This window comes from Heloderma suspectum, chromosome 2, assembly GCF_057233095.1.
Source record: "Heloderma suspectum isolate Gila_16-S chromosome 2, 16-S_ref, whole genome shotgun sequence".
In the NCBI taxonomy this organism is placed as follows: domain Eukaryota; kingdom Metazoa; phylum Chordata; class Lepidosauria; order Squamata; family Helodermatidae; genus Heloderma; species Heloderma suspectum.
This window is the reverse complement of record NC_139459.1, coordinates 43,132,704-43,157,965: the sequence shown is the minus strand read 5'-3', so window position 1 is coordinate 43,157,965 and position 25,262 is coordinate 43,132,704. Positions and strand designations below refer to the sequence as shown.

The following is a 25,262-nucleotide window of genomic DNA, read 5'->3' as shown; positions in this document are numbered from 1 at the left end:
GTTCCACCTATACCAGTGACAATTTATAGTGATGTAATCATGGAGTTGTGCTGGTGCAGGTGACTGAATTGGTATCCTCAAGCTCTCTAGCTGATGTAAATGAAGCATAGGGTTATGCTGTAAGTGTCTGTTGATGACATGCCAGCAGAGAGTTCCATGGCCTGTACAGTGCAGAAGCATGGTTTAGTATGTTTTAGGTTTTCCCTTTTGTTTCTGATGTATTTTGAAATTTCAGTTACGTCTATACAGGCCACCGTTTCCTGCTGTAGTCCATTCTCAATCCTTGTATTTTCTTGAAATGATATGCCTAAACTGAATGCAGTTCTTAAGATCACTTGATACCTGTGCTGGAGTAAGGATACTTATAGAGGTATTATTACTTCCTGAATCTAAGACACTATGGACCTTTTTGCATGCAATGCTAAGTTCTTCTTTGTAGTCTCTGTGCATCACATGAAGAGCCCTGTTCAGGAACTTTCTATAGCTGAAGAATTAGTGCACATGACGCAAGTGTGTTCCCACCTATTCCCTCAGTTTTCTTTTGATCACCTCTGTGGCAGCCTCATAGAGAATCTTCTCCATTTATTATTCCCTCCATCCTGAGGGAAAATTAGAACACACTGACTTTTATTTTCATGTTCAGTTATCTTCCCTCTGACTTCATGTTCTTTCTTTCTGTTTGTTTGTGTTTTATTTTTGTTCACATTTCTTGCAATTGCCTGAGGGCTTATAGCCCTTTGGGCCCTCTTTCACAAGTGTACTCATTCTGGAAGCAAACTTCCCCCAATGGATAGACATTCTTTTGTCTGCTTTGTCTGAGAGAAGGGTACAAGATTCCTCCTCTCTGTCTGGCCTTTGCAGAGCAGGCTCATCACAATCGGTCCACCAGTCTTCACATGCTCCTTTGGGATCAAGCATTGAGTGCAGTAGACACTGACCCTATGTTCATGGACTAAAGACTGTCGACCAGAGGCTGCTCCAGAGACGTTTCTAATGTCCAAGGGCACACACACACCCTTGAGGTGTTAGGCTTCTGATAACTTTATTGTGACATCCTTGGTGGCTCCAAGTCCGACCTCTCCATCGGTACTGTCCAGCTCTAAGGCTGTCTGCACCAGTCCTTCCACTCCGGACCAATTGTTGAATATCGCTGTGGCAAAGAAATTAAATAAAGGGGCTAGAGCGCATCAGTCGCTCCAGTCAGAACTGAAAAAGAAGAAGAAAAAGTAATCTTCATCAGTTGCCCTCTCCCCCTTCGGAATTTGCTGTGGTGTTTACACCTCCTGTGCCAATCCCAGCACCAGTTCTTCTCTTTAGACCTATATCTTGGAAAGGTCAGCATTAGATACAACTATGGTGTCACACCCACGTGATGACCCCCAAGTAGTTGCCTCAGTGTCTGAGGGTGAAATACAAGATGAATCACCTGAACCTCCACCTTGGAGGAAAGCTGATGACAGACAAAGCCAGTCTTCATCTCATAGCCATTGTTTCCCTGCTTTATATGTGGGATCTCCAGATTTGGCCTATTCAGGCTATTTCTATTCTGATTGGAGAGCATGGGGTTTGTCCTGGCACAAGCAACCTCTACACTGGTTGTGCTCCCATCACAGCATGTGGGATTGCCGTTCTCTGCTTTGCTTGGACCAACCTTCATGAAGATACTTCCAAGACAAACCTCCAAGGTGTTATGTTGGTGGAGATGATAAGGACTACTTCTGGCCCTCTTGCCAGTCCAGGTCTTCGTTTTCATTGAACAGGACCCATCAGGTTCAAGTGTCTATGGTATCGAGGCACCTTTGTTAGGTTTCTTGGTACCACCCATCCCAACCCAGCAATACCACCCTGTGCCTCAACAGCTGTCAACTTTGCCACAAACAATCGCTTCCCTACCACCACCTATAATAACCAGCAGCTTCCGTTCTGGCTTCTCTGACTTTGCGACCATTAGCCACACTACTGGAGCTACCCTGCCACCTTTCAGCACCAGCCTATAGCTGCCTCTCACCCCACCTCATCAGCCTCACTAAACACAAGCATCTTGACTTCTGCTGCACAGCCCCCAGCTCCGTGTTGGAAACTTCCCTTACCCCAGCACAGGAGGACTGCCAGTCAGATTCAACATCATTCTCCCCTGTCGCATTGTCCATCTCCCCACCCACCCCCTGAACACAATAGTAGAAGCCCAAGACCCTCCTTCTCCCTCTGAAGATACAAGACCATTTACTGAACAGGCTCTCCATATGGCTTATTCCCCAGGATTGGAGACTCATCAGCCAATGATATCTCTAAAGGATCCAGTCTTTGAAGTGATATAGTCTGAGGCCTCCTCCCTGGTAGCCATACCCATGCTACTTGCTCTTTTGCAGGCCATTCAACAATCATGGAAGACTCCTTCCTCAATACCACCAACATTTAAGCATCTTGAACAGATGTACAGAGTTCTGGCAACTGATGTCAGGTTCTTGTTCTGCCATCCAACCCCTAATTTCATCCTAGTGGAAACATCACAGGGGAAGTTGGAAAAGGATCACTCCTTCCCAGTAGATAAGGACGGTAAGAGACAGGACATGATGGGGTGCCACATATACTAAATGGCTGTGTTGGGGCTACATGTTACTTTCTACCAGGACACAATGGCTTAGGTATCAACATTTTCTTTGGGAAAACCTTGGGAATCCCTTTGAGCATTTGGAGGAGGAAAAAGAGGGAGTTAGTACAAGACGAAGTGAAGCGTCTCTCCCTTCAGCAAATTAATACCTACTGCCATATGGCAGATTGTGTTGCCAAGTTGATGATTGGTTCCATTATACTCCAAAGACATGCATGACTTCGATCTGCTGGGCTGTCTCAAGAGACTCACTCCCATATTGAGGACCTTCCTTTTGATGGTGAGGGCATATTCAGTCTGAAAATGGATGAGGTGATGGATCCGGTTCAGAAGGAAAAGAATACCACTCAGTACATGGGCCTGGGCCAGCAGTCCTCCTCATGCTGACCCTGGCAATGGTACAGGCAGCCATCCTACTGAAAATCTTCCCACTTACAGGGAGGACAATCATTTTGGCAATGATGTCCACATTATTCCCCTGAAATATGAAATGCGGTCGTGGGTCTGAAATGTGGGTTTCAATCATCAAAGTTCCTCAATTCTCGATGTAAACAATTCAATAGCAAACATAGTCTTTGACTCTCCCCACTCTTTTTCTCCCTCTCCTGTCTGTCATGCCATCTTTGGCTCTTGTCTTTCTCACTATCTCCAGACCTGAAGGGACATGGCTTCAAGTGTATGGGTCCTTTCCATCATAGAATTTGATGCTGTTCCTCCAACAGGGACGGTCTGGTTCACAGCTCCATGCTACTTGTCAAGGTCACCTGTTGAAAGGGGCAATAGAAGCAATCCCGGAGTGAGACAGTTGCAACCGTTTTTAATCCTGCTTCTTCACTCTCCTAAAAAGAGATGGAAGATTGCTGCCGATCCTTGACCTCAGAGAGGTGATCCACTTTATCACCCCCAAACAATTCAGGATGGTCATGCTGTCTACCATTTTCCCTCTCCTTTGGCAAGGCGATTGGTTTACATCTCTAGACCTGAAGGACACCTATTTTCACATTGCCTTAGAGGTCTACTACCATTTCCTACGGTTCACCGTCAGCACCAACTGATACCAGTTCTGATTTTACCTTTGGGGCTAGTGATCATGTCCAGAGTATTCACCAAATACATGATTGTCGTCACAGCTCAGCTCTGTCTATGAGGAATATCCATCTACTCCTATATAGACAACTGGCTACTAGTGACATCCATGAGGGCAGACATAGTGCCTGCTGTCTCTACCAGCCAACACCTCCTCCATGGACTCGGTCTCTGCATCACTGCTGAGAATTCCACATGCATTTGACACAATGCATCCAATTTATTGGAGAGGTCTTAGTCTCAGTTGCTGGTCAGGATTTCTCCTGAAGGACAGGGCATCAACCTTAATATATCCAGGAGATATCCACTGAAAGGTATCGCACTGCCACACCGATACAGAGGCTTTAGGAACGAAAAGTGGCCACCACTTCCATTGTCAGTCTAGCATAGCTTTGAATGTGAGCCATGCAAAACTGGTTCATTCGCATTTTCAACTCACTCAGTAATGCTTAATGGTCACAACTGCAGCTTCCAAGGGATGTAGCCACTTCCCTATGCTGTTGGACAGATGTCTGCTATCTCCAGGAAGGTATGCCCTTCTTCCTTCCTTCCCCATCCAGAGTGGCAACTACAGATGCTACTCTGGCGGGCTGGAGCATGCATTGCGGGACTCCAAAGGTGCAAGGAGAATGGTCCAAAGAAAAGTCCCAGAGCCACATCAACCTTCTGGAACCCATTGCTGTGCTGAGGGCCCTGAAGGCATTCAATATGAAGCTGCATGGCCGCTCAGTTCAGATAGTTTCGGACAGCACTACTACCATCTGTTACCTGCACAAGCAAGGCAGGACCCTTCTCATGCTCCAGATCTATCAGTGGTGTGTTCCTCATCACATCAATCTCATGGTGGTTCATACAGCAGGAGAAGACAATCTCCTAGCAGACCTGAGTCACTCCGAACCGGTTGTTTTACCATAAGTGGACAGTAGCGTCTTCTGACATGAGTAACCTCTTTCAATGATGGGGGATGCCACAGGTGGATCTGTTCACCATAGCAGATTTTTCTACAGCAGGGCAAGCATGTAGTCTGGATCTCTAGGAGTTGCATTTCTTTATCAGTAGATGGGATCATTCCTATATGCCTTCTCACCCTTCCCTCTTCTGGTATTGGCAAAGATCGGGGTAGACAAGGTGAATTGCCTACTTCTCACCCCATGGTAACCAAGATAGCTACGTTTCACACTTATTCTACATCTCTCCTCCAGACAATATGTTCAACTCCCAGACTTACTGACCCAAGACAAGGGCACAATCCATCATCTGGACCTGAAGATGTTTTGCGTGATAGTAAGGAAGACCTGGTGAGCGCCATGCATCCCCCAATGCCCCAGAGTGTGCAGTAGGTTCTTGATGCAGCTTGTAAACCATCTACCCACAGGTAATATGCAACTTAATGGAGTGCCTTCTGCAGTTTTGCAAAAACACATGGATTGGATCTAGTTAGGTACCCATTGCAACGTGTTCTTACATTTCTTCTTTCCTTGCAAGAGAAAGGATTGTCTGTTTCCTCACTGACATTTATTTGGCCGCAATCTTGGCCTCTCATATTCCAGTGGATGGGGTTCCTGTTTTTTCTACCCCTTTAGTCAGTCAGTTTTTATGGAGTATAAGGAAGCTTGCTTCTCCAGTTCGTCACCCAGCACCAACATGGAGCATCTTGATAGTTCTATAGGCTTTGACTGCCAAGTCCCCCATTACTACTACATTATGCTTCCTTGAAACATTGGCTATTTGCTTTTCAAAAGTTTCATCCTCGTCTTCTCCTTGATTGGGTGGCCAGTAGTAGACTCCGACCACTAGATTCCTTTTATTCTTTGCTCCATTTATTTTAACCCAGATGCTCTCGATGGGACTACCAAGCTCATCCTCCTGTATTTCTGTGCAAGATATGTATTTTTAACATATAGTGCAACCCCACCTCCCTTTCTGTTCCTCCTGTTCTTTTGAACAAGTTATATCCTTCAATTGCTGTATTCCAGTCATGAGAGTCATCCCACCAAGTCTCAGTTACACCTATCAAGTCATAATTTCCCTCATGTATTAAGAGTTCAAGTTCATTCTGTTTGTTTCCCATACTCTGGCCATTAGTATATAGCCATCAAAGACCATGTGCTTCATGGTCTGGCTTTCTTCCTACATATTTGTGAAGACTATTATTGGGCGCTATTAGAGCTGTTCTCTCCGTTTCGGTGCATGAGCCTTCATCCATTGTTACCCCCAACTTTATGTCTCCCTTTCTCATAGCATTCAGTTTAAAGCCCTCCTGATAAAGTTCTTCATGCTGTGGCCAAACACATTCTTCCCAGCCTTTGTGAGGTGCAACCTGTCCCTTGCCAACAGTCCATCTTCCAGGAAGTATAGCCCGTGGTCCAAGAATCCAAATCTCTCTCATCGGCACCACCTTCGTAGCAAGTCATTCTCCCGGAATATTTTTCTTTCCCTTTCTATCCCTCTTCTAACTGCTGGAAGGATGGATGAGAAAACTATCTGGGCCCCAAAGTTCTTGAGTTTCCTTCCCAAAGCTTCAAAGTCTGACGTGATTTCTTTGTAGCTCTGCTTGGCAGTATCATTTGTTCCCACATGGATGAGAAGAAAGGGATACTTGTCAGTGGGCTTTATGAGTTCAGGCAACCCTCGTGTCACGTCTCTAATCCATCCTCCCGAGAGGCAGCATACCTGGCGAGTCCACAGGTCTTCACGACATATTTGGGTTTCGATCCCATGCAGCAAGGAGTCTCCCACTACTACTACTCTTCTCTTCTTGTTGTTGTAGGCCTTGGTTTCATCGCTTCTCCTTGGCTAACCTTCAGCCTCATGCTCGTTGTCATGCAGGTTCCCCTGTAATTCTTCCTCTGCAGGCTGTCCTCCAGTCTCATCCTCAAGTACTTGAAAACAATTCCCTAGTTCCACTGCCTCCACTGGTGCCGAGTGTCTTCTAGTTCTTCTGCTCCTAACTGTCACCCTTTTCCAAGGAGTATCCTCTACTTCATTTTTCCTCACCTCAGCATTTCCCTCTTCTGCCTCAGCTTGCTGTTGCTCTTCTAGTTCCTGTACTTCACTTTGCTGCTGTAGTTCCACCGTTCTGTCCAAGAACTCTTTGTGTTCTCTTATTCCCTGAAGGGTCGACAGTTGCCGCTCCAGTCCTCTTACTTTTTCTTCCAGCAGTGTGATCAACTTGCACTTGTTGCACGTGTAGGCCATGTTATTCTCAGGCAAGAAAACAAACATTGCACACACCTTGCAGGTCACCACCACTGGAGAGTCTTGTCCTTCCATAGTCTCTAGCTTTCTGATTGTTCTAGTGTAGCCTGTGCCTGGCCCTTACTCGCTGGAGGTTAAAAGAAAGAAGCTTTATGGTTTTGATGCAAATAGGTGAAGCTGTCCAGATCTGTGCTGTTAGTTTCACACAGGTCCTTTCCATACTAGGGCCCTTTAGCACTGCTGAAGCATTGTTCTTCCATGTTCAGCTGGAAGCACAATTGTAAATATGGTTCCACACGGGACTTAATCAATAACTCTATCCTTATTAATATGACTGGTGTTGCTGACCTAGGATTGTGCTTTACAAGTGAAGTAACTCTTCATGCAAAGTCTTTACAATAGCTTTATTCAACAGTTTATGATACACACAAATGTGACATCCAAGTATGATACTACGTCCTGAATTATAAATGTAATGGATACTTTTGTTCGGGAGGACAAGTGATTTAATATATTTAAATGTTCACATTTTAATTTTTCATATTTAATTATATAAATTATGTATGTCTCTTGCTTCCAGTGTACTCCAAAATGTGGTCCTGGTTTCAAGCATCGTATTGTTCTCTGCAAAAGCAGTGACTTTTCAAAAACATTTCCAGTTGCACATTGCCAAGAAGAAAACAAGCCACCAGTCCGCATGCGTTGTAGCTTGGGAAGATGTCCTCCACCACGATGGGTTACTGGAGATTGGGGACAGGTAATACAGGCTTGCTGGGTAACTAAAAAGAAATATTCCAGTAGGGTAGCCATTTCAACTGTTGCAACAAAACACCAAAGAGTCTTGGGATACTTTAGACTGCAGTCCCATTTACCCAGGGGTAAGCACCACTGAACTCAGTGGGACTGAGTTTTGAGTGGACATACATAGGATTGAACTCTTAAATACTTAACACATTTATTATGTCATAAGCTTTCATGGACTTATATATCGGTTGCCTCACATTACAGGATATTAGATGAAAAGTAAGTTAGGTGATCTTGCTACAAAATAGTAATAGTGTATGACATAATTGTTTCAGTTTGCTTCCTTATGGAAAGATGTGACATTAACCGGCAGTGCTTATTGTTAGTCTCCAAAGATTATGTGAAGTAGGGACTACAGGTTAGTCTAGTCTAGACTTCACACAATGGAAAAATATAGATGGCAGATATACAATTAGTAGAAAAGTCATCTGGAGAAACACTTTACCCATTTTCACGTCACTTTAGGCAACAGTCCCAGCTAAAGCTAAAGGGGCAGAGCAGAGCTACTAGTTGACAGTGCACTGCAACAGCTTGCCCCAAAACAGCTTGACCTATGGGGACATATTTATTTATTTATTTGATTTATATGCTGCCTTTCTACCAGGAAATGGTGCTCAAGGCAGCTAACAACAATAAAATAAAGGACTTTTTTAAAAGTACCCAACCCAACAGACCAGCTTACATGCCAAAGACCTAGTTGAATAAACTTGTCTGCCTGCCTTCAGAAGGACAGCAAAGAGGGAACCAACCTAGCTAGCCTCCCTTGGCAGGAAGTTCCAAAGCCACCAAAAAGGCCTTCCCACGCATCCCTACCAAACACACCTCTCATGATGATGATACAGAGAGAAAGGTCTCCCTGCCACCACCCATTTTAAAGTGTTGGCAGGCTCATATGGCAGAAGGTGGTTTTTCAGGTAGCCTTGTCCCAGGACATATAGGGCATTATAGGTCATAACCAGCACTTTGAATTGTGCCTTGGAAACAGACCGGAAGCCAGTGAGGCTGATGTAACAAGGGAGTCATGCGCTCCCTGTAACTGACCCTGGTCAACAGTCTGCAGCATTCTGGACCAGCTGAAGTTTCCAAACAGTTTTCAAACGCAGTCCCGCATAGAGTGTGTTACAGTAGTCCAAATAGACAATTCACCAATGAGGCTCTTATGCAATAAATCATCTTATGCAATAAATACATAGTTATTGCTCACTTGTGAAGGCTACAAACATCTTCACCCAAAGTACCACTGCTGTTGCTGGATGTTGCATTTTCTCTCAACCTGCAGTATTTGGTTGCTGGAAAATATGAGTCTCCTATCTCATGGCCCTTTCAGATGCAATTGTAATGTGGAATGAAGCTTTGCAAAAATCACAGGTACCCATTAGGTCAGCTTTCCCCAACCTGGTGCCCTCCAGATGTATTGGACTGCAACAATGGCCAAGCTGGCTGGGAATGCTGGGAGTTGCAATTCAACATATGTGGAGGACACCAGGTTGCGGGAGGCTGGATTGTGTTGTGCCTATAATGTATCTGCTGCTGGACAGCAGACTTCCCACCCCATATACCTGTGTTATGTCAAACAAATGAAGTGGGTCTTCAGGACTGAGCAGTTTTGTGCTTGGAAGCATTTTCACTAATTTGGCCAAAATTAAAATTCATGTATTAGGTAGACTCAAATAATCCCACTCTGAACAATTCCTGGACAAATGTATTCCGTGGTTCTGTCTTCCATGACAAACATTAGACACCATATGCTGAGAATACAAAAATGCTAATATTTAAATGGCTTCTGCCAGAACTGCAGTAGCTGTTGCCCTTTACCAAATCAGGACTTTTTAGTTTCCAGCCATGTCCCTTTTTCCATATGGCTAATTGCAGCTCTTCTATGACAGCAACTAGTTTGCCCTCAGTCTGTTTTTTTATCTGGTTTCAGCCTCAACTCTGAGGGCTGTCAACAAGGGATGATTTATTTTAAAAAGAGAGAAAGAAATGGGTGGTCCATGGCTGAAAAATGACTTCTGGGGGAGAAGCATAGTAGTAAGCAGGTCTTTGTTATAGAAGTGGAATTTAGACACTGGCTAGTTTAAATTTTACAATGTGACAATGATAAGGGCATCCCACAGCTCCCAACACAATATCATAGTATCAAGTAGCTTAGCATTTCCTGTGTGTGTGAATTGGGTTACTTCTGTTCATTCACCATGTTTCTCTTCTTTTATTATTTAGAATTTGACATCCCTTGCTTTTTGTTTTCTTTCATGCCATCTTTTTAACCTAGTGTTCTGCACAGTGTGGCCTTGGACAACAAATGAGAACTGTGCAGTGTCTCTCATATACTGGGCAAGCATCCAGTGACTGTCCAGATACTCTTCGGCCTCCATCAATGCAGCAGTGTGAAAGCAAATGTGACAGTACTCCCATTTCCAACACAGAAGGTGAGTTTGGTTTTACTAATATATTTTAATGCAAAAAAGATGAATGTAAAACATTTTAGCAGTGATTTTTTCCTCAATCATAATTCTACCCAGCCATTTTGTAGAGCAAGAAATTATGCTGTTTCTGTTGTGTTTATAAAAATTAAAGGGAAATTTAATTCCCCTGGGAAATCCTCCAGGGAAAAATTATATTTTTCATTTCATCCCTGTGGAGCCAGAATTTGAATTTTTTTTCAGAAATTACAAATCAGTGCTAAACCTTATTAGGGAAACCTGGAGCTGCAATCTAGAAAGGTCTAGAGGGGGTACCTCTGCTGCAAACCCATCTGTTTTCCCATTCAGGTCAACACAGAGAATTACAAGGATTTCAGGATTCCAGGTAGAATCTTTTACCAATAAGAGAAGACAGGTGGCAAATTTTGATAGACAACTTTGGAAGAAAGTTCTTTGCTTTCTCCTCTATCTCACTGAGACTTGTTATGTAGCCTTCATAGAGTGGTATTAATACTTTTATGGGAGAAAAATAGCTGCCTTTATGGAATACCTACTTGATGAGAAGTAAGGCTTTATTAAAATCTTCAAGGAGACAATCTAGCTCTCTAAGTAGCAGTTAAACACAGCACAGCCTATTATTGACTGTGATTCTTGATCTAAGCCTATTGTAGTAGCATTTTTGAGTCATACCTAACTCTAGTCCATGATCTTGCCATTAGAAAACAAGTATATGAGTGAAGATGAGGATCTTCCCTTTGAATCTGTCCCCCAGATCATTGGGGCTTTTAAGTGTCTAAAAGAGACCAGATCCATCACCAGCTTCTTAAAGCTTTCACGGTAGGCCAGGTCTGGCTAAAGGCTCTTCTACCACCAGTCAAGACCACGCTTCCAGATCAGTCAAGATAAGACATCAGGGCTAGTCTCTGAGAAGTATTCCAGAAGGAAGTATGTCACCCTATATTTCTCTAGGTATACACAGATAATCATAATGCCCAAGAAAGAAGGCTGCATTTTAGGCCTCCAGAAATAAAACAAGTTCATCACCCCATGCAAGTTTTTTTAATGGTGGTGTTTGCAGACATCCTGTTTTACTTCAGGAAGGACAGTGATTTGCAGTTCTTGATTTAAGGGAGGCCCACTTTCACATCAGTATCTGAACCCAACACAAGTGCTTTTTCCGGTTTCTGGTAGGACTGGCATTTCCAGTAAGGATATTCCTTTTTGCATTGGTCACCACTCTGCAGGTGTTCACAGAATGCATGCCTGTGGTAACAAGGCACCTGCAACCTAAGGGATGTTCTAGTTTTCTATGTATAGTTTGGATGCTAGCAGCCAAAGCACATAGTAGCCTGGCCACACAAGCACTGATAACCTCATGGGCAGACTCCAACGGGGCACTTATGCCTCTGCCAATTCTCTTGCCACCCTCCTGATTCTCTTGTGCAAGTGGTGGGTCCCGCCAATTCCGTTGTGTGAGCGGGACCCACCACTTGCACAACAGCGATTTAGCATTTTCCAGAGGAAGCCCTGAAACAAGTAGAAACACTTGTTCCTTGACTGGGGCAGGTTCCAGAAATGAGTGTTTTCGCTTGTTTCCAGTTGCCCAGAAGCAATAAATCTTCCTTCTGCAAGCAGTAGGTCCTGCTTGTGGACAGGAATTAGCAGTGCATCAGGGAATTGACATAAGCACCCCATTGAATTCCACCCAATGATTGGACTTGCAATGCGTGTTGATGTGAGGCTGGCTATGAAATTGGCCCAGAAGCTGCAGCCAGTGCAAAATGCTGCAGCTAGGTTGCTGAGTAGGACAGCTTACACTGGGAACATACTGCAACAGTTCTGAAGGAGTTACACTTGCTTCCAATAAGCTAATGAGTCAAGTTCAAGGTGCTTATGGTGACTTATAAAGCCCTACATGACTTAGGACCCAGTTACCTGATGGAGCGCCTTCTGCCTTATGTAGCTGCCTGGATATTAAGATTGAGTGGGAATGCCCTCTTGACGGTACCACATTTGGCTGGAGTTCAATACGTGGCAACCCAAGAGAGGATGTTCTTGATATAGGTACTCAAACTGTGGGACTCCCTCCCCCCCTTATATAAGGCCAGCGCCAAGTCAGAAAAGCTTTTGGTGCAACCTAAAGACCCATTTTTTACCCAGACTTTGACTGAATATTCTTTTGCTATATTGTTTAAACTGTTATTTATCTGTCATTGTTTTCCCCTGTTAGATTATGTTTTTTTGACTATGTTGTATTATTTTACTGTGTTGTATTGTAATAAAACTTAGGGATTATTTTATAATGAAAAGCAGGTAAGAAATTTCTTAAATAAATAAATATTTCACAGAAGGGGGTGACTTTTGCCATGAAACTTCTTCACTTTAGGCTGCTCATCAGGAGGGAAAAAAATAGTACTCCTGGCCTATTTAGAGCATTCAGTTATATAAGGCTATTGTGAATTCCACTTTTGGCAAGTGTTCCTGTTACAGAAGAAGAGCAAGCTTGAAATTATTTGTTTTTAGCTTTAACTTAGTTGTTCTTTATATTATTATAAATTTGTTTAATGTATTGTAAGCCACCTTGTAAAACAGCTTTTCTAAAAGGTGGGATATAAATGTCTTAAATAAATTGTAAATAAATAAATTTCTTGGGCAGGATTCAACTGTGTCATTCCACTAGCACAAATAATGTTGCGCTAGGAGAAACTAGGGGCAGTATCCAATTGGGGCCTTCCATGTGTGGTCGGCCCCACCAGCCCCAATCTGCAACCAGTCCCTACCACTTACACAAAACTATATAGTGCTCCTGGGGGCAAACCCCGAATCCAGCAAAAATGCTTGTTCCTGGAAGTGGGGTCACTGGAGCCCTACCCCTTCCAGAAACAAGCATTTCTGCTCATTTCGGAGCTTGATCCCGGAAGCACTACGTCACACGGTAGGGTCGACTTTTGGACTGGGGCTGGCTGTGTGTGGACCAGAACCAGCAAGGCTGGCTGTGTGTGGAAGGCCCCAATTGGGTACTGCCCTAGGCTCCAAAGTGCATAAGAGGAGAATCCAACCAAAGTCTGGATTGCACAAGTGTAATGTGCAAGTGGTTGCACAATGGGTAGATTAGGCGGAGCTCCACTAGTATTATTTGAGTTTATGGAATGACACAGTTGAATACTGCCAGTGGCAATCAGATTTCTGGGCTTTTTGGCTTCTTCCACTTTTGCCATTCAGTGGCCCAGTTCAGATGACACACCAGGCTCATTAGGGGTTGTGTAACACGATGAGCTGTGGCATGTGCCTGGTGACATTTTTAATATGCAACCCCCACTCTGGGGTTGCTGTGTCATGCAAACCCAGCCACCGACAGTTATTTGAAGGTTAAACAACCCTTGCATAACCATTTGGGGGTAGTTTAACCCTCAAGTAATCCTCAGAGGCCAGGTTTGCATGATGCAGCAATCCCTGAGTGGGGGTTGCATATTCAGAATATCGCCTGGCATGCACGGTAGCTCATCATGCATTAACTAACTCCCGACGAGCCTGGCATGTCAAATGAGCCAGGTCAGTACGTTCAAGTGGACAAGCTTCAAATTAATCTAGTGGTATATTTACATGATCAGCATTTAGGACTAGTTCACACAGGCATGTATAAAACTTCATCATTGTGATGAAATAGATATGTCAATTAACTATAATAAATCTAACGTTACAGATAAGAACTTTCTAATTTCAGATACACTGATTTTCAGTGGAGCTAGTACACAGATTCAGCTGACTAATGTACATGTATGCCATTAAACAGTTCAAGCATATGCATTATCGCAGGCAAAACAGGAAGAGTGCATGTACAAGAGTACATCAGAATTTAGCAATAGCTTATATTCCTAAATTTCAAATGGAGACAAAATACATTTTAAATCTAGTCTTATCCCAGGTAACTAGTGTGAAGTCTGATATTAGATACTATTAGCATGGGCAATAGTTTTATCCATGTTAAGTGATTAGCAGTTTTTGCCTACTATAGTTTTTGCCTCTTACTTGTAGGTCTGTAAAAAGCATTTACAACATGAGTGGAATGTACTGTTTTCAATCTGGTAGAGACAGCTGCTTGCATCATAGCCATCCTGCAATTCAGTTTTGAATTTGGCAATCTGTAACTATCAGTCCATAAATGAGCAGAAACAACTGATCCAGGGTTGTAAGAATGGATGAAATAAAGTGGTGACGTCTTGTCACAATTAACATCTGCTTTAGCTCTTTGTGATACAGACATTTAACTGGAGAATTAGAGCATTATAGGCTAGATCTTGGCAAGCTGCCACTGATGAGGTTAACATTACATTTGTTATTCGAAGTGAGATTCTGACAGCATGTATTTGATATAGCACACACATGCATTTGACATGTATTTGATATTGCACATCTGTTATATATATATATATATATATATATATATATATGTATGTATGTATATGTATATATAATATTTTAAGTACAGATGGCAGTTGAATCCAGGTTTTACAAGGTCACCTGAAACTGTATCCCTGGTGCCATTTCATCTGTTTTTATACAGGGTTTTGTTTGCTTTATATTTATGCACTTTGCCTTTTAAAGCATTTTAGTAGCTGAAAATAGTGTGTTATTTTTTAAATGTAAATGCTCTATAGTAGCAATACATTAAAATACACTTTGACCAGGTCCTGCATGTCAGAAACAGAATAGGTAATGTTTTAGCGTTGTCTGAACCATACTTATCCATCTTGACAATATTTTCTATGGATACAGTTTCTTCCTGCAAAGCAGACTGCTTTAGAACAGATGCAAACATAACAGTCCACTCAGGTATCAGGACAGGCCAAGGGGCCATGCACTGTCTTCCCTCAGTCCCTTCCCTTTTGTGTGTGAATTTCTGCCACTGATCTTAACCATGATTAAGGGATACATCGGCATCACAGACACCCCTACCCCACCCTTAGCTATATCTTAGACTGCAGCTTATTACTTAGGAGCTGGCTCATTTTTCCATAGGCCTACCCATTTATTTGCATAGCCCTGCCCTGATTCTGTTTCTTGGTGTGATGGAACTGGGAACTGGCTTTTATATATTTTGGCTGGGATACAAAGATCTATTTCTTGCATGCCCAAAGGCTTTGGTGTGCCCAGTGGAGGTTTAAATCTCCCACATCCACACATCCCTGAATGGCAGGCCCTTGTGCCATGTTACAAACTGTTTCACTTGCAAAACAGGTTTGTCATGTAGCATGACATGAGTCCAAAGCTCCTTTGGACATGCAGTACAAGGTGTGTGGTTCTTTGAATCTAAGCCAGAGTATTTATATATACAGCATCATCAGTACACATAAGATTACATTTTACAGAGTAACATAAGCAAAAAAAAATTTTTTTTAAGGCTGATCCTTACACAGAGGAACTTGTCTAAATTTCAACAGTGGGAGAAATAACAAAGGAAGGAGAAGAATGGGAGGGAGCAGGTTGACAAAGGATGGATTTGAGCAAATGTAGTTATCTGTACTTACTCTTTGTTTCAGTTTGATATGAAGACTAAGGCCTTAAGCCAAAAACTTAATGGAAAAGTTCGTTTTGGGAGGGATTTTGAGGAAAACACCAACCCCTTTCCCTCAGTTTAATCTCATTCGGAGATTGAAGTCTGTCATCAAGCAGTGTCAATCCTCACTGTTTTGCTGTCAGAGAGCAATGGATTATGTGTAGTGGATAGTAGAATCTCTTTGCCTCCATTGTTATATCTTGGGAGACCTTTGACACCCATTACAGGGGCTGCCAGAGATCTCAGATGTAGAAATACCTTTTCTTCCCACATAAGGCAAACTATTGGCATTGGAGATCTAAGCTACAGGACAAACAGCACTGAACTTGCACCATACCTGTACTTAGTAATGCTGAATATTTTTAGTCACTGAAAGCTGCGATGATCTTTTCATTCAAAGACCACTCATTCCTAAATATGATAGGGAACAACATAGCTTCAGTAAATTTTAGATGACTTTTGGTTGAGGACCCAAATAGACCCTGGGGAAGAAGCTGTAAATATGTCTGAAGAAAACCTCTTATTCTTTAGCAATCTTAAGTGATCAGCTCCCTACAGAACAAAGTGGGTGTGCCTGGAAATAAATAGGCAGTGGTGAAGGCTTCTGTGCAGTTACCGAACTTTAAAATTATTTTGTATGCAGTAAGCTGTACCAGAATGAGAAGAAAACAGATACAGAAGCAATTTATTATATCCTATTTGCGTTGTTTTTTCTGTGCTTTTTTAATTTATGTAATCATTTTGTCTTCGTATGTTTCCAATAGAATGCAAAGATGTGAACAAAGTGGCTTATTGCCCACTGGTGCTGAAGTTCAAGTTCTGCAGTCGAGCATACTTCAGACAGATGTGCTGCAAGACCTGCCAAGGACATTGACCCACAGAAATTGAAAGTGCCTTGTTATTTCATTGTGGAAATGTGTCCATCAAAGACTGCTGCACAGTGCAACCAGACAGATGTCCTTGTAAATGCATCACCCTGTGGAAAATGTAACCACTGGTCAGCCCCAGCTGACAGAATTTCAATATTATTTTAACTTCTGTGAAGTGGGAATTATTCATCCAAAGTGCTGGACACAGTATAAGGAGGGCATGCCAAAATGGAAAAATACATACAGTGCATACAGAGTAACTTACGGTGGAACATATGTGTACTTTTGATTAAATCCACTAGTCTGTTTACCTCCTTGGACCATTAAGATAATTTTTATTATGGACTTAGCAATGACACTGAATCCATTTGTATTTAATATTGTTTAAAATGTAGCTGTTATGGTTGGTCAACTACAGAAGAAGAATTTTAAAAATCTTGTCATAGCTTATAATTAATAACTATTTTATCTTACTACACAGCACCACAACTTAAGTTAAATAAGTGGGCTTGGGAATATTATTTTAGAAACAATTATAAATCAGAAGTAAAAGAAATGTATTGTCCTTTGTTTCATCTAATTCTCTAAAGAATAATCAATGTTTCCTGAAGACTGCTGTGAGCCATATCTAAAGCTAAACTAAACTAGAATGATGAGGAACATAGAATTAAGAGATGCAACAGTTATTGCCTGGGTGCATCAAACAATAAGTAAATATGTACTGCAGGTTTATAGCCATCTTGCCATTTTACAATTAAATCAGGATTTCCACTAAAAAAGGAATATATCCATACAATGGAGGAGTCATACTCCTGTTATGACGAACATATTTCCTACTATTTCACTGCCTATGTAAAGGATGCTTAAGGCTAATATCTTCAGATTCATTGTTTCTCACTTCAGTTACAGAGGGGCATCCATTTTAAAGAAATCTAACTAGCTTTGTTACTCTGTAATTACCAGTGATAAACTGACTGTGTAGTGGGCTGTCTATTCTGCTAATCAGGCAGAAAAATACAGTGGGTTTGCAGTTTTCCCTTCACTGGTACAATAGGAGAGCATTGATTTATGAGAAACCATGGAGAAGAGAGAATATGGATATGCCCACTTTTGGACACTCTTACAGAATGAACAACCAAAGAGTACACAACTTATGGGAAATTTTCAGGTCAAACTACCATAGTTTTTATATTCACCATATCAATATATTAATACTCTGAATTATATTTAAATGTGAAGCCAAGCTCCTTGGGTAAAATAGATTCCAAAATCCAGCGTGAGCTAATCCTAATGGCAATACTTCTCCCCCATTCCCTGCTTTGTCAGTGACACAACAAAGAGATAAGGAAAGTGGGTACTTGTTTATATTATTATATTGTACTTGAACACTTGCAGTTTGTAGCAGGTGCTTGATGAATGTGCTTTTGTGTCCAACTTGCCTCCTTTGTTGTAGTGCAATTGAGATGATGTGAACACCACCACCTTGTATTAACACTAGAAGTCAAATGGCACTTTTATACAAATAATACTCTTAATGAGACAAGTTTTTATAATGTGTATATGATATCTAAATGTGTCAGTATATTTAACAAATTGCAGTAAGCCAAATGTGTTGAACAACATTTACTAATGTGAATTAACAGGAAAAACAGAGGGAGAGAGAGTTGTACTATGCAGAAAAAACCCTTGACAATCTATCAGTGGGGATTACTGTAGCCCATGTCTTTATAACCATCGAACGCCTGTCATGCTCTACCTCTTGACAGTATGTTTCACTTCCATAGACCTATGAGGAGTAGAATTCATTTCTAGCAAATTTGTGTACTTGGAGCCATTTACTGCTCAATTGCTATATATACAGCTCTCAGTGAAATGGATCGGAAGCTCAGAAAGAAAAGTTATACACATTTGGGAGATAACATGTAGGCATGAGGGCAGTGTAGCCAGTGAGTGAATGCCCTTTGTACATCAGTCTATTAAGAAAAATATCTTGGTGCTAGCATGCCTTGGCTAAGTAAAAATATAATAAAAGGAATAGATGTTGCAAGGGCATTTTCCAGGCAAGAGACTACAATCTATCATACTCTGGTTTGCTCTGAGGCATGAATATATTTATTAGTTTATGTGTCTTTTCAACTAGCAAGAAATTATGAGATTTATTCAAACAAAACTTCTTTTACCTCACTTAGGTCATTGACATTGCAAAGAGTGTTTACACAAACACATTTTGCTCTTTCATTGGTGCTAGAAGACCAGGGAGTCCAATGTTTACTCTGCAGCATAGAAGAGCACTGAGTTTGGAATTTAAGAAACTCCCTGGAGCAATGTTGACTTGCATTGCTAAAGGGAATAAAATACAGAATGTATTGGGATTACAAATGGACCGACATGTAGCTCCAGACCTAAATAAAAGCCTGAATAAAAGAAGTAAATCATTGGTTTCCACAGCACAGGACATTGCTGCTACACTATAGCCATCTATATAATCTAAGCTAAAAATATTAAAAGTATTGTATTCCTAAATAATGACAATATGACCATTTGTATAGGCTCACAAAGATGGGAAGCCTAGGAATTCAGTAGTACGGTATTAACCACAATGTGTTGCTGGTATTTCCACTGAGCAATGCCAGTAAGGCTCTCATACTGAAACAAAATGCCTATAGTTCAACCTGTCAAAATATACACACCTAGGAACAGTCCATTTTAGGGGGAATTTATTAATGATATGGATATCACATAAACTTTCTTACCAATACAGAATGAAAAGAACCCTTTCTATTATTGTGATTAGTTGCTTATTATTTTATACGCAGTATTAATGTGGTACACTGTTACATTGTTATTATTTTTATTTGCTTTTGTAAATTATATGCTAATTTATTTCCATTGTTTCCTAACACTTGTTCTTACATGTCATGCATTCTGCTGCTTGTAACACTTGATGCAGTAAAATTCCACACCAGGCACAGATTTGTTTTTAACATAGATAATTTAGTAAAATAAAAACTGCAGCTTTAAAGAATGAGCCTTATGGTAGCAATCTGTTCACTGACATCCCTGTGCAAGAATTTTGCAAGCACAAATATTTACATTGTTGAAAGCAGTTCTGAAAGTACAGTATATTTACTTTTTAGTTAAAGATAACACTTCAAGTAATGTCTCTATGCTGTCTCAGTCTTGTCCCTGGCTATAATTGCCTTTGGACATGTTGTGGAAAGGTTATGGAGTACAGTCCACCAAGTACTGCTGCTGGGGCGCCTTCACTCATTTCACTTAGGCTGCTATGCAGACTGCAAGGAAGTAAGATTTGATATTAACAGCATCTGCCAGATTGTGATCATGGTCCTTTGAGGGGTCCTTTGGGTTTTTGCATACTGACCTAAATTCTAGTTTTAACTGGGGAAGGATGGTAGGCTAGGAACAATGGGGCAGGAGGCGAAGCAACTGCATACTTGCCTGCTGCCCCACATCTAGCAACTCTGACCTTGAAGGAAATCCTGTAATGCAGAATGAAGGGAGCTTAACATTTCTAGAAATATGTTAAAGACAAGACATACCTAATCATCTAATCAAAAATTTATTGTGCAACTTAGCAACATGTCTCCATTAATATTTTCCCTTTATAACCAGTTTTCATGAGTCCCTTTCCTCTCCACACTATATATTACAAAAAGAATATTCCACATTTTACAACAGCCAATCCTGGTCTTTAAACTTCTCTGTCATTGTCACATTAGGCTCTCTGTTCTCATTATATTACAGCCACAGTCCTATGAGACTAAGCCTTGCTGAGCACAGTGGGCACTATCCAGGACTGCCCATACACCTCCACTGATTACACTGCACCACTGCGACCCACTTCTGTTGCAGCAGGAAGCTAGTGCTTCTTAGAGCAACCCCAGGACCAAGTCAAAATGCTAGTGTCTGGAATGGAACAGGTCAGTAGAGCTCCCTTCTGCACGCTCTGCTGAACTTTTATGTTCCAGAGTGTTTGGGCTCATTTCCATATGCTTGAGGAAGCATTAGCATCCCATTGAACCAGTAGTGGATCCTGCAGGGGCAATGGGTAGTGTTCGATACTACCCAGTGGGGCTTGCTTCTGAGTAAACAAGCATAGACATTTTCTATATGTCTACAACTGACAAATTATTTAAATACGTAGCTGTCATGAGCTAGCAACACCCTGTTTCATTAGTGGAAGGGAAAACAGGCAAAATAGTGTGCCCACACTCCTTTTTCTTCTCTTCCTGTGGCCTTTTCTGCTGCCGCCATGTGGCCCCTTTTACTCTCTGGCTGTCTCTACCAAACCACCTTTAAAACTCTTCTGGGCCTCAGATATCTACTTCAGTAGTGCGGAGGTTGGCTGTTAGATGTGGGGTGGGTAACCTCCAAAAAAAGAGACGACAAAGTTTCAAATAACAAAGTTTAAATTTTACTGAAGGAAAATGTCAATAAGAAAAAAAACTGAATGGATACATACAACACACACAAAACCATATGAGCAACAGGATAATAAAACAACCAGGGATAAATGCATCCAGCTAACCTAGCTAGATTGTGTCTTATTTTATCAAGTTTGCTTCCAAGAATTAGGGATGGACAAAAGTCCCTTACCTGGTCCCGCAGCTTTTTTTTGGGGGGGGAGGCGCTCCGTTTCTCCCCCCGAAATTCTTGGCAGGTGGAGAGGCACCCCGTCCCTCCCCGCCGAAATTCTGGCCAGGGGGGAGCACCCCGCCTCTCCGGCTGCGAAAGAAAAAAGTAAAGTAAAAACAAAAACGTGATAGGCTACGTAAAGATTTACGTAGCCTATCACGGCTAGATTTTCCAAAAACACCGTGATAGGCTACGTAAATCTTTACGTAGCCTATCACGGCCGACTTTGGAGAAAAAAAATGCGTACGCAAATGGCGGCGCCCATGGGCGCCACCATTTGCGTTCCTTATTTTGGCACGGGTAGTATTATTTATTTATTTATTTATTTATTGCATTTATACCCCGCCTTTTTTCCTCTTGCAAGGAACCCAAGGCAGCTTACATTATCCTCCTCCTCTCCATTTTATCCTCACAACAACAACCCTGTGAGGTGGGTTGGGCTGAGAGTGTGTGACTGGCCCAAAGTCACCCAGTGAGCTTCCATGGCCGAGTGGGGACTAGAACCTGGATCTCCCAGCTCCTAGTCCAGCACTCTTGCCACTACGGCAAAAATAAGGGCGACGCTATTTGCGTTGCCCTTATTTTCGCCGTAGTCTATGTAAATCTTTACATAGACTACCCATGCCAAAATAAGGAACGCAAATGGTGGCGCCCATGGGCGCTACCATTTGCATACGCGCTTTTTTTTTTTCAAAGTCAGCCGTGATAGGCTACGTAAAGATTTACGTAGCCTATCACAGTGTTTTTGGAAAATCTAGCCGTGATAGGCTACGTAAATCTTTACGTAGCCTATCACGTTTTTGTTTTTTTTTTACTTGGAAATGGTGGTGGCGGCAGCCGGTCGGAAGACCAGCCGCCGCACCGCCGTCGGGACCCGCCACCGCGAGGGACATTCACACGAGGTAAGTCCCATCCCGGGGGGGGGGGCGGGGGGTGTCGGAGAATTTCTCCACCAATTTTGGGGGGCCGAATGCGTTGGCATTCGGCCTCCTGGAGATTCGTGGAGAAATTCTCCGACATCCCTACAAGAAATACATTTCTGTCATTGGTCCAGCTCTCTCATTCAGTTCTCCAGTTCCAGCAGCTCTGACAGTTTCCTCTAGAACTCTGTCCTTTCCTTCCTCCCCACCCCGCTCTTTCTTCTTTCTGCATTTGGCTTATATCTTTTAAAAATATTTTTTTCTCTTCAACCAGTCTGGAGAGCCATTTCATGTTCATTCCTGCAAACTAAGTTTCTCTTTCCTGAGTAAAAACTCCTTTTCCTCTGACCTTCTGTTGAACTTTGTAATCTGGCTTCCTGAGCAAATGTCCTGGCTTCTACCTTCTAACTAAACTTTTGACCTCTAAACTATTAACCTTTTGGCTGAAACTGACTAGCCAGTTAACACAAGTTTTAACCCCATAATATCCTAAAACCAAACTAAATAAAAAATAGTTTTGTTCCATCACAGTAACCTTAAAATATACCTGCTAAGTTACAACCTTTTAACTTAAGATACAACCTGCTTACTCTAGCAATCACATTGACTTTATAATGGCCTTTCTCATAATTCTATTGTAATCGTACTGGATTTTTAGACATTCTACTGCTCCCTCACTAAGAAAAAAAAATCTTGTTTTTCTTTAACAGAACATCACCAATATGTAGCTACTTTTCTTTCAAATTAAAGTGAAGGTTAACTATTTACATATTTTTAATTCCTAATATTGGTACTGCATGGTTTGGACTCTTCTGTAGGAATCTGATATGGTCACAAGTTGGACCATGCTTCGAGGTGGAACTCTGAGAACCTCCATGAGCTAGGGTTTGGTGATTTCCATATTCCTAAACTGAACACCTGAACAGGGCTTTCATGACTTCAACATTTAATCTGCCTCCCCACCCTCCTCTCCCCCCACCCCCTACCCCACACCAGGCATCTTGTCTTATTAAAAGATCTGGAGATCACAAAAGCTTGCATACTTGGTTGGTCCTAATAAAGGTATTGCCTGACCATGAGTTTTGGAATGGTTCTTATGGACCAGCATGACTTACTTCATTTTATGTGTAATTTTCTGAACACTTAGGATGGCTTGTTCTTTTTGCTCAAGAGCTGATAGTTCCAGTTATGATAACAGCTTGCAATCTGCCTTTCATGCTAGACATGTACTACGTGTGTAACTGCTGGCTATCACACTGTGTGAATGCAGATGACCGCTTACCATTGGACACTTTCCATGGAATGCTTTTAAACATTTGGTAAGCCAGACATCTGTACTGGCATGCCAGATGGTAATGAGAATCTTACCAGTCCTCTGCTCATCTGGATTTCTAATCAGGTACAGAAGGCTTTCCTCAAAACTTGGCAAGATAATGCAGATGACCAGCTTACCAGAGGTAGAAGCCAACGTCAGGCGAGGGGAAGTCTGCTGACATGATGGGACTTCCTCCCTCTCTCCTCCCCTCTGCAGACCCGCCCCCCCCCCAGCTATCTGCTCTTGACAGTCCCCCAACCCTCCAGAGCAGATGTTGAGGTCATACAGGGTGTTCCTGCCAGATGAATCTGATCTCATTTTTTGATCAGGTACCCTCCCTTGTGGACTGTGGGAAATGCTGTGGACATCATATAGCTCAACTTCAGCAAAGCTTTCAACAAAGTGCCCCGTGCTATCCTGATGAGCAAACTAGTTCAAGGTGGGCTAGATGAAACAACGATCAGGTGGATCCACAGTTGGCTACAGAATCGGACTCCAAGAGTGCTTATGAATGGGATCTTCTCAAACTGGGGAGAGGTAACAAGTGGGTAGGGACGTACAGACTGTGTAAAATCTGCTCTGCCTGTGTTTTGCAGATTGTCAGGTGCCTTTCGTTCCATCCTCCACCCAGAGATGGATGTGAATATTTTTTTCATCATGCAGAAAAACACATAAATATTTATGTAAGTATTTATGTAAGTATTTACATAATTTATCCCAGTATGTAATATTTCGTGTATTGGCCCCTATTCCATTCTACGTTTCCTCAGCAGAAACTTATGTATTTTTCTATGGATTTATATGCGTAAATTTCGGGAAAGTTAAAAAATAATCCAAAAGTCCACAGATTCCACAGGGCCTGAGGGGTTTGCTCTGCAGTGGATTCCGCAGGTTGGATTCTTAGAAATCCAAGCTCATTTTAATCCATCTCGGATTTCTACAGCACCCCTACAAGCGGGGTACCGCAGGGCTCAGTCCTGGGCCCAGTGCTCTTCAACATTTGTATTAATGACTTGGAGGAGGAGGTGCAGGGAATGCTGATCAAATCTGCAGATGACACAAAATTGGGTGGGATACCTAATACCCTGGAAAACAGAAACAAAATTCAAAGTGATCTTGATAGACTGGAGTGCTGGGCTGAAAACAACAGAATGAAATTTAGTAGGGATAAATGCCAAGTTCTGCACCTAGGAAAAAGAAAACAAATGCACAGTTAGAAGATGGGTGATACTTGGCTCAACAATACTACAAGCAAGAAGGATCTTGGAATTGTTGTTGATCACAAGCTGAATAGGAGCCAACAACATGATGTGGCTGCAAAAAAGGCAAGTGCTATTTTGGGCTGCATTAATAGAAGCATAGCTCCCAGATCCCAGGAAGTACTAGTTCCCCTCTACTCAGCACTAATTAGGCCTCATCTGGAGTACTGTGTCCAGTTCTGGGCAATGCACTTTAAGAAGGATGCAGACAAGCTGGAGAGGGTTCAGGAGGGCAACAAAGATGTTCAGGGGACTGGAAACAAAGCCCTATGAAGAGAGACTGAAAGACCTGGGCATGTTTAGCCTTGAGAAGAGAAGACTGAGGGGAGATATGAAAGCGCTCTTCAAGTACTTGAAAGGTTGTCACAGAGAGGAAGGCCAGGATCTCTTCTTGATCATCCCAGAGTGCAGGACACAGAATAATGGTTTCAAGTTACAGGAAGCCAGATTCTGGCTGAACATCAGGAGAAACTTCCTGACTGTTAGAGCAATATGACAATGGAACCAATGACCTAGGAAGGTGGTGGGCTCTCCCACACTGGAGGCATTCAAGACGAGGCTGGA

The 25,262-nt window shown here is 42.2% G+C and overlaps 1 protein-coding gene across 1 annotated transcript in view; it reads left to right on the top strand.

Moving 5' to 3' along the window:
* Positions 1-19,575, top strand: part of ADAMTS6 (ADAM metallopeptidase with thrombospondin type 1 motif 6) — a 246,125-nt gene extending 226,550 nt beyond the window's left edge. Inside the window, exons 23-25 of the mRNA XM_084833322.1 lie at positions 7,476-7,652; positions 9,972-10,128; positions 16,444-19,575. Coding sequence (XP_084689448.1) covers positions 7,476-7,652; positions 9,972-10,128; positions 16,444-16,553 — 444 coding nt within the window. The 3' untranslated portion in view covers positions 16,554-19,575. The remainder of the gene's footprint in view (positions 1-7,475; positions 7,653-9,971; positions 10,129-16,443) is intronic.
* Positions 19,576-25,262: the final 5,687 nt, after the last annotated feature.